Source organism: Sebastes fasciatus, chromosome 15, assembly GCF_043250625.1.
Source record: "Sebastes fasciatus isolate fSebFas1 chromosome 15, fSebFas1.pri, whole genome shotgun sequence".
In the NCBI taxonomy this organism is placed as follows: Eukaryota; Metazoa; Chordata; class Actinopteri; order Perciformes; family Sebastidae; genus Sebastes; species Sebastes fasciatus.
In genome coordinates, this window is record NC_133809.1 from 11,345,048 (window position 1) to 11,359,319 (window position 14,272).

A 14,272-nucleotide genomic window follows, 5' to 3' on the forward strand; every position below is an offset into this window, starting at 1 on the left:
GTTGCTTTATTGTAGCTGTGTCGTGAGAAGCGGTAGCAGAGAGATTGGTCCTTTTTCTTCTGGAGCATTCAAGCCTTTTTGTCAAGATTCCAAGTTGTAGAGCTGCTGTTTGGTTGCTAAACCAAGTGACAACAACAAGTGCTTGTTGGCTCGCTTTGTAGTAGGGCTGCAATGAATTATTTTTAGTTTCAATTCATCTTCCAATTATTTTCTTGATTAATCGATTCTTCATTTTAGTCTATAAAATGTCATAAAACAAGTGGAAAAATCACCACTATCATTTCAAACAGCTGAAGCTGATGTGTTCGAATTGCTTGTTTTATTCATTATTTATTCAACAGTATAAAACCCTGAAGATTTTCAGTTTGCTATCGTATATGACATGAAAAGTATCAAGTCCTCACATTTGAGAAGCTGGAAATAGTGAATATTTGGCATTTTTTGCTTGAAAAATGATTAAAATGCTTAATTGATCATCAAAATAGTCAATTTTCTGTCAATTGACTAATCGATTAACAACTCATTGTTGCCGCGGCCCCTCTCCACTGCCATTTTTATTGTGGTCATGGACCTTTGTGTAATCTCTTTTTTGTGCCTTTAGCTTGTTCTCCTCTAGCAGTTTTATGATGCTGCTATAAACAACCAAATCTTTAACCATGCTGTTATCTCAATGTTAACTTCTCCTTTTGTGTCCAGAAGCTCACAAACTTCTGCATCTGTTGTCTTTGTAGTGACGCAGCATGTAAATCAGAACAGATTGTTTAGCAGGTGGGGAGTTAAAAGGCCTCTACATCACACTCAGCAGTGGTGGTTGTCGCTCCACCCTGTTGCCCAAATTTAGATTTTTTGAGCACTGAATCAAACATCCCAACTCAGACCTATCTGTGACATCAAAGACGTTACAGTATATGTAAACGCTTTTCTACAGTGTACAAGCTGAACCTTCATGCAGCGACTGTAATCCAAACACAGCAATCAATAAAAGTGTCACAAGAGCTGTAGACTCTGCGTGCATTCTCTAGATATATAAAGAATGAACAAGCAAACATGACGACTGAACAGTTTGTAGTGTAAAGGTTTATTGTTGTGGAAGTAATGAAGGTCGAGTGAAGAAATGAGGCGAGTTGATGAGGAGGAATCCAGGGAGAAGAGATGGGACTCACAAGAGAGGGGTTTCTGGAAGACACGTGAGGACTGGCACAGAAGGTTTTAGTCAGGTTAGGGACCGATAACAAAGAAGTAAAGGCAGAACTTGATTGAACAGGGGATTGGGGGGCTGTGTCCAACAATTTTTGTAATTTTCCAAAACCAAAAATCAATCACGCCCACTTTATTCAGCGATTGGTAAGGTGACAAAGTAGGCAACTCACAAACTCTTTTTTTCATTCTTAACACAACTACGCTCACTGTTTTTTTGTACAAATGAGAGAAACATTATGAATGCCTTCAAGGAAAGATTGGTTGAAATTTGAATCATGTTCCACGCACTTGTGGTACAGTTGTCTGCTTGACAAAGTTATAAAAAGTTAAACCAGATCTTTTTACCAACACACAACACTCCCATATCCTTAATGATGTGACCGGGTTATTTTAGCTTGGGCTCGATGACTACACGCTTTTAGTGTTAGGGGGTTTGGGTTTCACGCGAAGGCTGTGGCAACAAACTGGGGGCATGGAGTTTGAAACGTGGGCCAGTGTTGTAGTCAAGACCACCTAAACCGAGACCAAGTCATGACCAAGACCAGAGTGTAGTGAGACCGAGACTAGACCGACAAACTCGTGAGCTTGTGTTTACAACATGGGAAGTCGTGTACATGACATGCTTGACGTTCAAATGGTTAAGTTGTGAGAACACCGCTGCTGAGCAACGGCAATATTAACGTTACTGTCGGCGTCTAGAAGCCACAGAGGCTAACAATTTAGCAAGCTACCAAGTGGGTAACGTAATGCAGTAAATGCAAAGGCATAATGACAGAGGAAAAAATTAGGCAGTTGGGAATATCAACATTTTCCTCTGCCATATTATACAATTATGAAGAAAAACAATATACGAATAAAATTACAATATTATTATGCACCGAAAAGTGATTCAACTCGGAGCTTTCGGAATTTTTCCACTTATGAGGTCGTGAATACCACAAGAGGGGAACGTTCATATGGACTCTTCTCGTGAACACAGTAAACACGACCCCATTTGAAGGCACCACAAGACCAAGGCAGGGCGAGACCGAGTCAAGACCAAGACCAGACCAGACCAGTAGGAGTCCCACACTGCATTACGCACTTATGATAAAATGCGGAACACACAAACCATAAAACGCTCCTAAAAATGATCTGAAAGATCCACATTCCCATAAAAACACGAAACAAATGATTCCTCTCCATTCTCCTTTTTTATTGCCATATAAATATTTAGAAATATTCCTGCAGTCTTGAAATAAAATTAACCAGACCGGGTAAAAATGCTGCCGATGGCGAGACCGAGACCTTCAAAAAGTGGAATTGAGACCAATCTCGAGTATTACTACACTGACATGGGCATTTATAGGGAGGGTCTTTAGCGTAGGTGCATTATGGGTAGGATCCAGCGCTTCTGGAGCTTGACTAATGATAAAAACGACAGTATTTCGGCCTCTGCTTTTTTATTCAGCCTGTTGCAAATCCTTCATTAACTTTATGTAAGTGACTAAATAGTTGATCTTTGTTAACTTGCATCAAGGTAATAGCTAAATAGAAGATCTTTGATACAGAGACTCAAAGCTCATTACCTTGTATTATCCTGTTGTTGTTGGTGTGACATCAGAACTGACTGTCAACCCTGTCTGACCTCCTCAGCACCCCACATGTCTCAGTCTGTGTGTGGCTGCTCGTTTGTCTTCTTCCACACTATGTCACTTTCCTCTGTACTGACAGAGCTGTTTATGGGTAACCCCTGGGGGGGGGGGGGGGGGCTGAAAGGCGGTTTGCCCTCTGACCTTTGGAATACTAACATGAGACCTCAGCGGACTTCCTCCAGTTTTTATTGGCACTGCACTGTTTATGTTTCAGATAGAAGGAGGCAGAGCTGCATGGTAGTGGAGAAGTTGTGCTGTGTGTGTGTGTGCTTGTGTGTATGTGTGTGTGTGGCCAGGGCAGAAAGGCAGGGAGGAGTATTGTTGTCCCTGCGCTCTTTTGGCCTGAAGGAAGGAAGATGTGGAAGTGGGGAGTAGAGAGAAAGAGAAAGAAGTGCCACTCCAGCTCAGCGAGTGTGAAGGGGATTTGAGATTAGTTTCCTCTTCCAGACTCTCTCCAGTTTTCTAATGCAGGGCCCGGGTCATTAAGCTCAAGAGTCATTTTCTCAGTCATCATTCTTTCTCAAGAGGAGACATTTTTGTGCCAGACAGTGTTTTTTGTGTGTCTGTCTCTACATGCTTTTTTCATTCAACAATAGCCAGCAATTACTGTCTTGTGTCGCATCTGGGATCTGTCCAGATTTTGAATAATAGTAAGTAATAAGTAATTAGATTTGTCCTTGACCTCTCAGTTCCATCTGATTTCTACACAGGCTTGTGTGTGTGCTGGGGGAGTTTCATTATGGCGGCGCATTATCAGTTAAAAGGTTCTTGCTGTTATGAATTAACACCCGAGTGAACCCATTTCCCTTTCACAAGACACAATGTTGAAATGGAAGTAGATTGTGCATGCCAGTGTTGTATAACTGGAACCATTAGAGGCCATTATCAGGGTTATTTGTTGTCATTTGTAACGTGATATGAATAGTGTAAAAAATGTATGTTATTCTTTCGGTGTCTTTTCTGTTTTGTTTTTTGGCTACTTGTCTCATCAGCTTGTTCTGCGTGATAACAGACCTCTTACTCTGATTGTAAGATGTTGCCCCTCTGCTCTCTGATTGGTTAACGAGATGGATTCTAATTGGCCAACAAGCTTCCAACAGTTCTTCATGTATGTATGTAGTGCAGGGCATTTCAGAGCTCTTCCTCAGTATTTAAATCATATATAGTTAAACAATTATGGTTCACTTTAAAGGATTAGGCCGTGATATTCTATATGTTTGCAGCAGTCAACCAATCCAACTGTTGTAAGGCCATTAAATAGGCGTTTTCAGTCGTTATAAGGACCATAGATGTGGGTCAATAGATGCCTACTACACCCAATAGTAGGTTTTATCATCTATTCACATGATAGATTGCCGAAAAAAGGTACAAAAGAACAAGACAGCGACCCTAGCGACCGTAGTGAGTATGACAGGAGCAGAAGCGGAAGTTAGGTGCTGTAGTATAGACAGCCTGAAACTCCATATGGGGTGGAGGTTGGGGGCGATGGATGAGACACAAAACACAGAACACAGGGATTTCACCAATGAGACCAGGGTTTGCATGCCTTGTGAAACCAACAACGTGTAGTTGGCTTTGTTTTCACAAGGCTTAAGTTTCACTTTCACTTTTGAAACAGTTATTTGTAGCCAAAACAAAATGTTTTTCCCTAAACTTAGCTTAGTATTTTTGTTCCCTAAACATAATGTTTAATGCAGTTTTACAACATGTTAGAACGTGTCGCTTTTAAGTTTCACTTTCACTTTTACAACGTAGTAGGCCCCTACTGACCCACATTTATGGTGCTAACGCCTATTTCATGGCCTGATAAGTCAAATCGGTTGCAAGAACAAATGTGTCTCAGCCCTGAGCCCTTTCATTTCTATTGAATCAAAAATCTTTAAAAACATGCCATGATTATATACTTTTTTTATTTTTTAAAGCTAATTTTCTCAAACATCTGGGCACTGTAGTTTTTTGCAAACGTTACTCAAGAATAGTGGATTTCAGCGGTGGATTTGGTGCGCTATTGAGTCTTTACGGCAACTGGATTTGATGTTTATGAAATTGACTCAAAGTAAACTACAGTGCCCAGGTTCATCTTAATGAAGGATTATGGCATTCAGTAGGGTTGTTAATCACAAGTTTCATCACGATACGGTATTATATAGATTCTTTGGACAACGATACGATATTTGCTGATATCGTAAATCTGCCACGATACAAATTTGATTCAATTCAGAGGCAATCAATATGAGAAGATATCATATGCCCATTTAACACAATCAATTACATTTAGATAAACTCCCAAAAAGCAACTAAAATATGATTTGACAATTTTATTATTGGGCTCTGTAGGAAGGAGGTGCGCTGTTTTCAGTTTGCATTGATGATACTGGATTGTTGAATCAATATATATCGATCCAGGTCGATGTATTATTACAACCCTAGCATTGAGTGCAACAGTGTGGCTCACTGGTGTGTTTTAAATAGTTTTTGGGATACAATGGAGGTCATTGGCACAGAAAAATAAGTTATATCCTGCTTTAACTACACAGACAATGCTTGTTAGTGGGATAAATTTATTTTTAGTTTTGTTCTTTCATATATAAAAAGATAGAACTTGTCCTTTAATAATTCTTCGCGTGAGGTATTAAATTCATTTATTTTATTTTATTTACTCATTGTGCAATCTAATGAAGCACAGATGCTATAATAATCTGAATACGTGTGAACGTGGGAGGCCGAGATCAGAGTCAGTCCAATTCCAGGTTGTTTGTTTAAGATAATCCTAGATTAGGGGTGATAAGACCTGTTGTAATCTGGCACTACGGCCGACCGACAGACACATAGATGCCCGCGGCCGTCCCAGAGTCACACAGCGTGACTACTAGTCTCATGTACAGATCAGTACAGCGTGTACTTGCTGACCTTTTTACTCCCAGTCTGTGTAGCGTAAATAATGAATATTTTCTTAACCGACTTTTCAGAACACATCAATGCAAACGGCGGTGGCAAACTTGGTTCCTTTACAAAAACAAGCTTTTAAAAGTGACGTTTTTGTTGCAGCAAGAACAATAATTTTAGGTGAACATATGATGTACATCCTGCCAATTCAGTCTTTTCTTCTCACTTGGAAAGGAGAGTTTTAAATCCAGGTGGGGCTTTAGGTTATCATGATATCCCTAAACAAAGACGCCCAGCAGGATTATCATTCACTGAGCTCCATGGGCATTAAGGTAATCACTTTTAAGGCATTTCAGGCCCAGATAGGGAGTGTGTAAAGTGACTGCTGGTGCCAGAGGAACATGATGCTATTAGAAGAGGATGCTGGTGCTCGATGCAGGCAGTTAATGTGTTCCTGGAAATGCTACAGCAGCAGTGCACTCAACAGGGAATAGGGCCGGTCATTAGTCCGTTTCCCCGACTTCTTCTTCTTCTTCTTCTGCCGTGAACCTGCCTTGACATATTGACTAAAACATCCCTGGTTTTAGTTTGTTGTTTGTATGCAGACAGCTTCCTCTCTCAGTCCTCGCCTGGCTGATAATCTTGATCTATATTTATCTGTCTCAATATGTTTCTGCTGGCTGGTCTGTGAGCCGACTCCCTGGATGTCTTCCTTTCTCGCTCATAAATGTAATTACTCTACTAACCGTGTTGCAGAGATGCTTGTCTTTGTGTCTGCTTTCCTTTCTCCTGGTTTGTCCATAATTTATGAGAGCAGCAGCAGGATATTTAGGCCAACGATGTTCCAACAAGGCGGACATATTTTTTTCCAATACATCATAAAGAAATCATTACAGCTGTGTAGCCTCGAGGTTAGAGGTTGAGATTTAGGTTTGAGTGTTGGGACAAGCTTGGGAAATGTGTGCACTTAACCCCCAGTTGGTCCAGTGGACATCTGTTGTTAACTTTGAACTAGATAGTTTTGATCTCAATGGATTTTCACTGTCGCTGAGGGTTGAGGATTTTTTTTTAATCTCACTTTTGATTCGACAAAGTAGTCTTAACTCAAGTTCAACTTTTTGCCTGCTTTTGGCAGAACTTTCAACTGTATCTCACTGTCTTCATCAGAGAATAGTTTGCTCAGTTGTGACCTATATGGCAATAGCAGCTAAAACAGTTGAAAGCTCTGGAAAAAGCTAATAAGTGGACCTTGAGTTTACCAGTCCCAAAATCAAGGATGAACTTTCTTTTTTCAGGCAACTATTTTATTTAAGCAAATATATCATATAAGACTAAATTAAACACTAGTGAATTTGAAAAGTTTTATTTTCTTAAATAGAGAAAAGGTTTCTGCAGAAAAACACGTCGGTAGTCATCAGAGTAAAAAACATTTCAAACGATACCCAGCTCCAATTAGATCCTCATAAACGGCTCGGGAACATGTGCTCAGCGTTATCTGTAAGTGTTGACACTTACCAAGACATAAAATCTATTGTTTAAACTTGCATGTTAAAAGTTGTGTCAACATAACTTTAAACATTTTGGTTAATTACTCTGACAAATTAGTAGCTGGACACTTTTATGTTAAGTTGACTTAAAGGGGACATATCATGCTCATTTTCAGCTCCATATTTGTAATTTGGATTTCTACTAGAACATGTTTACATGCTTTAACGCTCAAAACACATTATTTTTCTCATAGTGTCTGTCTGAATATACCTGTATTCACTCTCTGTCTCCGTTTTAGTGCCTGTCTCTTTAAGACCCCCTCCTGAAAAAGCCCAGTCTGCTCTGATTGGTTTGTGAGAAAAATATGGTGCACCTTTGCAAAGGTAGTTCCAATATGTTCTCATCCCAACTCGTCACATACTGCTGCTTTGTCACGCCCCTTGGCGTCACTTTAGGTTTAGGCAACAAAATCATTGGTTGGGCTTAAAATGACTACATTTGTGAAGTGAAAATGAAACTGAACGTTGTGAATACAGGACATGAACAACCAGCTGATTGTAAAGTGAAAGTGAAACTTATCGCACGGACAGCGATCTCCTGGATGAAAGCCCTGTGTTTGTTGGGTTGTTTATGTTTAGTTGCCATAAAATAAACCTTCTGTGTTCTGATCACTCTATCATATACACTATATATTCCTTGTTAATACGACCAAATTCAGTGTTCAAACACAAATTATGTGGTTAAAAGTTCTTTTGAGTGGAGAGAAAATTTAAGAGCCATGAGACTTTTATTTTGTGTCAGGTGTTCATAGCTCTCATGTTGCTTTACTTGGACGTTTTGTGTTCAAGCTGTTGCCAATAAACTTTTGAGTAGTGATTTGGGATTTACAATGTCAGCTGGTTTATTCAGAGGAAAAAAAAGTGGCCTGCATGTTTTAACAACTGATGTATCTAACAGACATTATTAACATAATAGAAAAACATGTCACTCGTTCCGTCAGTTTCCATCCGTCATAGCTATACGCTTTGGGTCTCTGATGATGCTCGCTGTGACCTCTCGCAGGTCAGGATGGTCAGCCGGTGCTTCCAGGCCTCCTTCATACCACTGATGAACTGATCCAGATGCTCAGTCAGCTAACTGCCCTGCTTCCGTTGTAACCTGAGGGCTGGGAAGGGAAGGAGACTAAGGGAGAAAAATAAGTTATAAAACACACATAAACAGTACCTGAATCAAGGCCATAACAACATAATGTACTTTTGAATTTGGAGCTGTATTTTATTATTGATTGATGAATGTGACAGTGCTGGCTTCCCTTATTCAGGCTCATCTTACTGATTTTACAGATGTTTTTTCGTTCTTCCTGTTTGTGCTGGATCAGTGGGGAAGGCGAAAATTCGAAAGAATGTGTCTGAACAGTATTTGTGTGTGTGTTTTTGTGCGCGGTTAATCAGATGATTGTGGTTTTTCTCCGGAGGGTCTCCATGTGATGGTAATGTGGTTTGGTAGAAGAGCAGAGAGCAGTGTTGTGTTTGAATATGTGTGCCAGAAGTGTGTGTATGCATACTGTGTATAATACCCCCCCAGAGGTCCTGCTGTGATTGGACAGCTGACTTACAAGCATGACAGGAAATATGCTTCTTTATGATTTGAGAGGAGCCAGTGTTGTTGCATTTACATGCCTTTGTATGGGAAATAAGTGTAGCAATCGGACCGACCCTACAGCAAGGGCAAGACAGGAATAATTTGCTCTATTGATACGTTCACAATCCGAGCTTTGTGAGTCCTCAGTTTGGGAAATGATGCAAGCAACTTCACAGTAACAGTGGGTGTCCTGGCCACTCATCAGCAGGAGTGACACGATCAAACAGTTTTAACACATTTTTATTGGCGCTGCAGAGGGGTGGGTCGGTGGGGGGGAAGTTATGTAGAGTTGTTGTGTCATAGTTGTTGTTGCAAGAGTTTGGATTGGACCAGTGCAGAGAAATCCGAGTCCCATATGTGTTATGATACAGTTTGGGCTGGAAAAGGCTCACTGCTGCTAAGAGGTTGTGGCCACTTTGTGCGCTTCATGCACCACCTCCAATCTGTAGGAAGCACATTTTTTTTCAGGCTATCTATGCAAAGGTGACACATGTCATCCCTTATAATTTCTATATTAAACATTTGTCCCCTTCAATTAACTTTATCAAGTCGCTAGAGACATTCTCAACCATGCTTGAAAGTTAATGTGGTATCATAGGTAATTAGGTTATGAATGTCCTCACACATTATTTCAAATAGAGACATTACACTGTACCTCATCCATTTGTCTTAAATGTAAAATTGTGATATCATAATTAGGACTACAACTATTCACTATCATTTCTCAAGTACTTGATAAATCGTTTGGTCTTTAAAATGTGGTGTTAGAAAATTGTGAAAAATGTCCATCACAGTTTCCCAGATTTCAGTTTAGTTACAGTTTAAAACCCAAAGATATTCAGTTTACAATGATATAAACCAAAGAAAGGTGTCAAGTCTTCACAATTCATCAACTAATTGTTTCAGCTCTAATCTTAATTTCATCATAAGACTTTCATCAGAATTAGTTTTAATAAGAAAAACAGTCTAAGGCTGGACGATATGGAGAGAATCAATATTGCAATGATATTGTAGGGTTGTTTATTTCACAAAATACTTACACAATGAGATTTTTGATAAGAAATCATCAGTAATGTGGATATAATGACAAAAAGTGTGGAAGGCAAATAATAGAACAGTTAAAACAGTCTGGTAAGTTCAGAACATTGCATCACTTTACTGTAATGCAGCCTTTAAAAACAGGAAAAGACGACACTTGTGCAATATTACAATATCCAAAATCTAAGGCAATGTCTAGTCTCAAATCACAATATCAATATAATATCGATATATTGCCCAGCCCTTGTTCAGGAACAACACTTGCATCCATTTTTTTGCCAGCTATCTCATGTTCAGTGGAAAAATGTTATATATAGTACTATGGAGTGCATTACACTTATAGTATACCGTTAAGAACACACAGCCCTCACTGAGGGAGACTAATCTGGCTTAGGGCACTCCCCAGTAAATACCCTCCTCCAAAGTTGAAATGAAAATAACACCCCTGTACTGTATGTACATAGGAATGTCATTTCAGATATGATAAGCCAATTCGTATTATAAATAGATCTTCTTTGACTGATGTCAGAGCTCACGGTGAACAATAATCTACTTGGAATAGATGTCAGCCATTAACTACAGAATAAAAAAATGAAACTTGTTTTTTAAGTGGCTCTAATACTATGATAGCTTTGTCCCGTCTCAGTCCCTCTACTCTCGCTTCAGCTCTGCTTCCGTCCATCCTCCGTCCCGGAGCTCCGGTCTGGAACCTATTAGAGCAGGAATCTCCAGCAGCGTCCTGCTAGCACATTAGCATGCCTTCACTGACTCTCCCTGACAGGAAAGAGACACTGATTTAGTGCGAGCAGACAGATATTTAACCTCAGTCACCAGGAAGTCTTTGGAAGGTAAATGGCTGGTGGGCGAATGTGAGGAAAAAGTTGTTTGTCACTGTGTGTCATGTCTGATGTTGGTGATCATGTGTGGTTGAATAACTCTCTCTCTCTTTCTTTCCTGCAGGATGGCTGAGGTGTCACAAGAGGAGAGACTCCAGGCCATCGCTGTAAGTTATTTGTACACACACACACACACACACACACAGTCTGTCTCTTCCTTTCTATCTCACACACACACACACATCCAGAGTGCACATCAGGGCACAGTGATGGCTGCAGAAACAACAAATCATTGCTGCTTGTCAGGATCTGACCGCCCGTCTTAATGACTCAACCTTTTAGATCCCATCTCCTTCACCCATTAGAGGACATCGAAAGCTAATGCAGCGGTGTCTCTCCTCCCTGTCTCTCTCTCTCTATCGGTCTTTTCATCCTTTCGGTCTGTTTGATCCTCTCTCTTTGTCTTTTCAGACACATTTTTTAGGTTTCTGTCCTGTATAATTATATGTTGGGATAAAATTTTCACAAAACATTTAGAATTTATGGCAGACACAGTTACTGAGACGCATTTGCATTTGGTTTGTTGCGAGTGGTTTTATAAAATCATTACAGTCATTTACACAATGATTTAAAGGTCCCATATTATACACATTTTCAGTTTCATACTTTTATTTTATGTTTCTACTAAAACATGTTTACATGCTGTTATGTTCAAAAAATGCTTTATTTTCCTCATACTGTCTGTCTAAAATGCTCTGTTTTAGCGCATTTCAACAGAATTGCGTTGCTAGGCAACAGGTTAGGTCCACGTTTACTTCCTGTGGGCTGATGTCTTTGACAAACACTGCAAGCGGAAATAAACTGGGACACATTTCAAATGTTTATGTTAGGGCTGCACGATAATGGCCAAAATGATAATCATGATTATTTTTTATCAATATTGAGATCACAATTATTTATCACGATTATTCATTGATTTTAGCGACAACATATTTTATTTCGCTTTCACATTAAAATAAACAGAGCACTGTTTTTTACTTCCATGCTGTGCTACAGCCCTGTTAATGTACAAATTAGGACTGCACGATGTTGGAAAAAACATCATTGCAATATTTATCTTTTTTCTGCTACATATATTGCAATATGAAAAAATACAGGAATATTCACCCTACCCTTTTGTTAGCAACATTTTTAAGTTAAGTGCTTACGTCTGGTGCACTTCAAGAGCAAAATTACCAACATTAAGAGCTAGATAAACAATTTATGCTCTTGATTTATTCATAAACACATTGGTTGTATGGATAACATCTGTACCCAAAAGTGAAGCCAAAACATCTCGTTCACCGGCTGGTGGCTGGCTGTTCGTTTAGGAAGCGCTTGATTTATGCAGCAGAGTTTTCTATGAGCAGAACGCGCATTTTAAACGTCAATATCGCAGGCGATCATGTTCATTTAATTGTGGGAAGCCAAAATAGTGATTGTAATTAATATTCGATTAATTGTGCAGCCCTAGTTTATGTTTTAAACTGTAATGCTATGTTCGCAAAAGCAACAAAACGGCCAGCGTGGCCAGCTGCATTGTCGGCAAGTCGCCGTTGAAGTGTTGCTCAAGCCCTTGTTAACATAGTTTTGTCGGTGAATAGCACTGGGGACTGGCTAACGGTATTTTTTTTTAGATGGAATGGAACTGGGTGATACAAAAACATGTGATTGGTTGATGCGTCGCCACGTCATAATAAAGTTGAGATCAGCTCAACTTTATTTGTAGCGCGTAATGCAGCGGCAAGTGTTGGGTGTCAGTTTGTAGCTTCATGTCACCGGCTTCCTTTGAAAATGACTTGTAGCCTGTTGCTGTGTCGCTGGTAGTGTGAACACAGCATAATATATTGTATATATGTGACATCAGAAATGTACAGAAATCCTGACGGCTCGTTTAAAGGCACAGTTTTTGAATATGGGCTGTATGTATTTCTCCATGGATTGAGCTTTTTGATACTTTCACAGTATTATGTTGCCTTTCAACCTGCATTCTAATAAAAGAAAATATGGGACCTTTAATCTGAACATACTGAAATGTCAAAGCTTTGAAATTCCAACAGAAATGGCCTCCATGTAGAAGTGTAATGTAGTATGATAAATACAATTTATCAACAATGTTAGGATCGCAACATAAACTTCAAATTGACTTCAAATTGACTCGACATATAGAGTGAATAATATGTGCCAATAAATAAAGAGTGCATACAGTAATGTTACACCAGCTTCCCACTCTTTCTCTCTTACTCTACTAAACACACTAAGCAATTACATTGACTGGCGCATAATGTACTCAGTCATCAAAAGTGTCCATTAAATCATCAGCGATACCATTAAAGACGAGGGCTGGGTATGTTTTGATGTCGATAAAATACCTGCGTTTCAGTTCTAATTGCTAATAAATTTGGCACCCGGCCCTGTTAAAGACACAGAGTGGTGTTTGATAAAAACATCTGTGTCATCAGGTTCTTAGTAATGTGTTGTGCACTTGCAGAGTAATCGTGATGTGTGTCTTGTAACAGGAGAAAAGGAAGAAGCAGACAGAGATTGAAAATAAGAGGAGGCAGCTGGATGATGACCGACGGCAACTCCAGCATCTCAAGGTATGCACACGCTCACTCCCACGTGCATACACATTTACATTTCACACATTGCCCTATTTGTACTACTGTACTTGTGAGAATCATTTCGCTGCAGTTGGGTTATTTGAAAATAAAACGTCACAATAATGTAAGATATTGTCTGCAAACAGGTGGAGTTTGCTAATATTTCAGAGTTAGTTACAGCACAGTTAGTGGGGTTGGGATGCTTTTCTTTATTGCAGCTTTACATTGTAATGGCAGCTCGCAACAAACAAAATCAAACACTGGGATGTCCTTTGCAAAGGGAAGGAAACTGTGCAATGATTTGGACAAGCTTCCCTTTCCTACTACTTTAATGTCCTTAGCAGCAGGCTTGGGACACATGTTTCCATTTGACCTCTACACCTTAGGTAGGAATCCATTCAGGTCCCTGAATCAAACGTTATTATCCACACTGTAAAGCTTCAGTTTCATTCACAACACCTCAAGAATATTACAACAATGCATTAGAGTAGGCTACCTGGATTCATCATGGTTGCACTTATACACACATTGAATCAGTAAAGAACAATAAAAGACAGCAGGAAAGTAGATGTTCTTAGCAGACTGTCACAGTTATCCCCATATTTGAACAGTGTCATGTCTCCCCCCTCTCTACGACGGCCAAAAAAACAGGCTATAAAAGCTTTTGATTTCCAACGTGCTTGGACTACACGTTGTACAAGCCAGTCCTTTTCTAGTATAAACCGACCCAAAATTTCCTCATCCACAATCCTCATCTGTAGCTACGAAACTCTGTCCATCCTGTTTGGATTATTATAGGAACAAATGCACTATAGCAGAGGTTTTCAAAGTGAGAGGCAGGCCTCCACATGAGCCCCTTAATGTAAAATATTAAATTAGTTATTATATTTATTATCAAAAGAAGATC

General features: G+C 39.5%; 1 protein-coding gene across 2 annotated transcripts in view; it reads left to right on the forward strand.

The window, feature by feature from the left end:
* palm1b (paralemmin 1b) overlaps positions 1–14,272 on the forward strand; it is a 30,062-nt gene that overhangs the window by 7,452 nt on the left and 8,338 nt on the right. The window contains exons 1-3 of one of the 2 annotated variants that reach the window (XM_074660163.1): positions 10,623–10,735; positions 10,848–10,890; positions 13,282–13,362. In XM_074660163.1, the coding sequence (XP_074516264.1) occupies positions 10,849–10,890; positions 13,282–13,362 (123 nt within the window). In that variant the 5' untranslated portion in view covers positions 10,623–10,735; position 10,848. Of the gene's footprint in view, positions 1–10,622; positions 10,736–10,847; positions 10,891–13,281; positions 13,363–14,272 lie in introns of those variants that run through there. The other variant, XM_074660162.1, reaches the window with a different exon arrangement.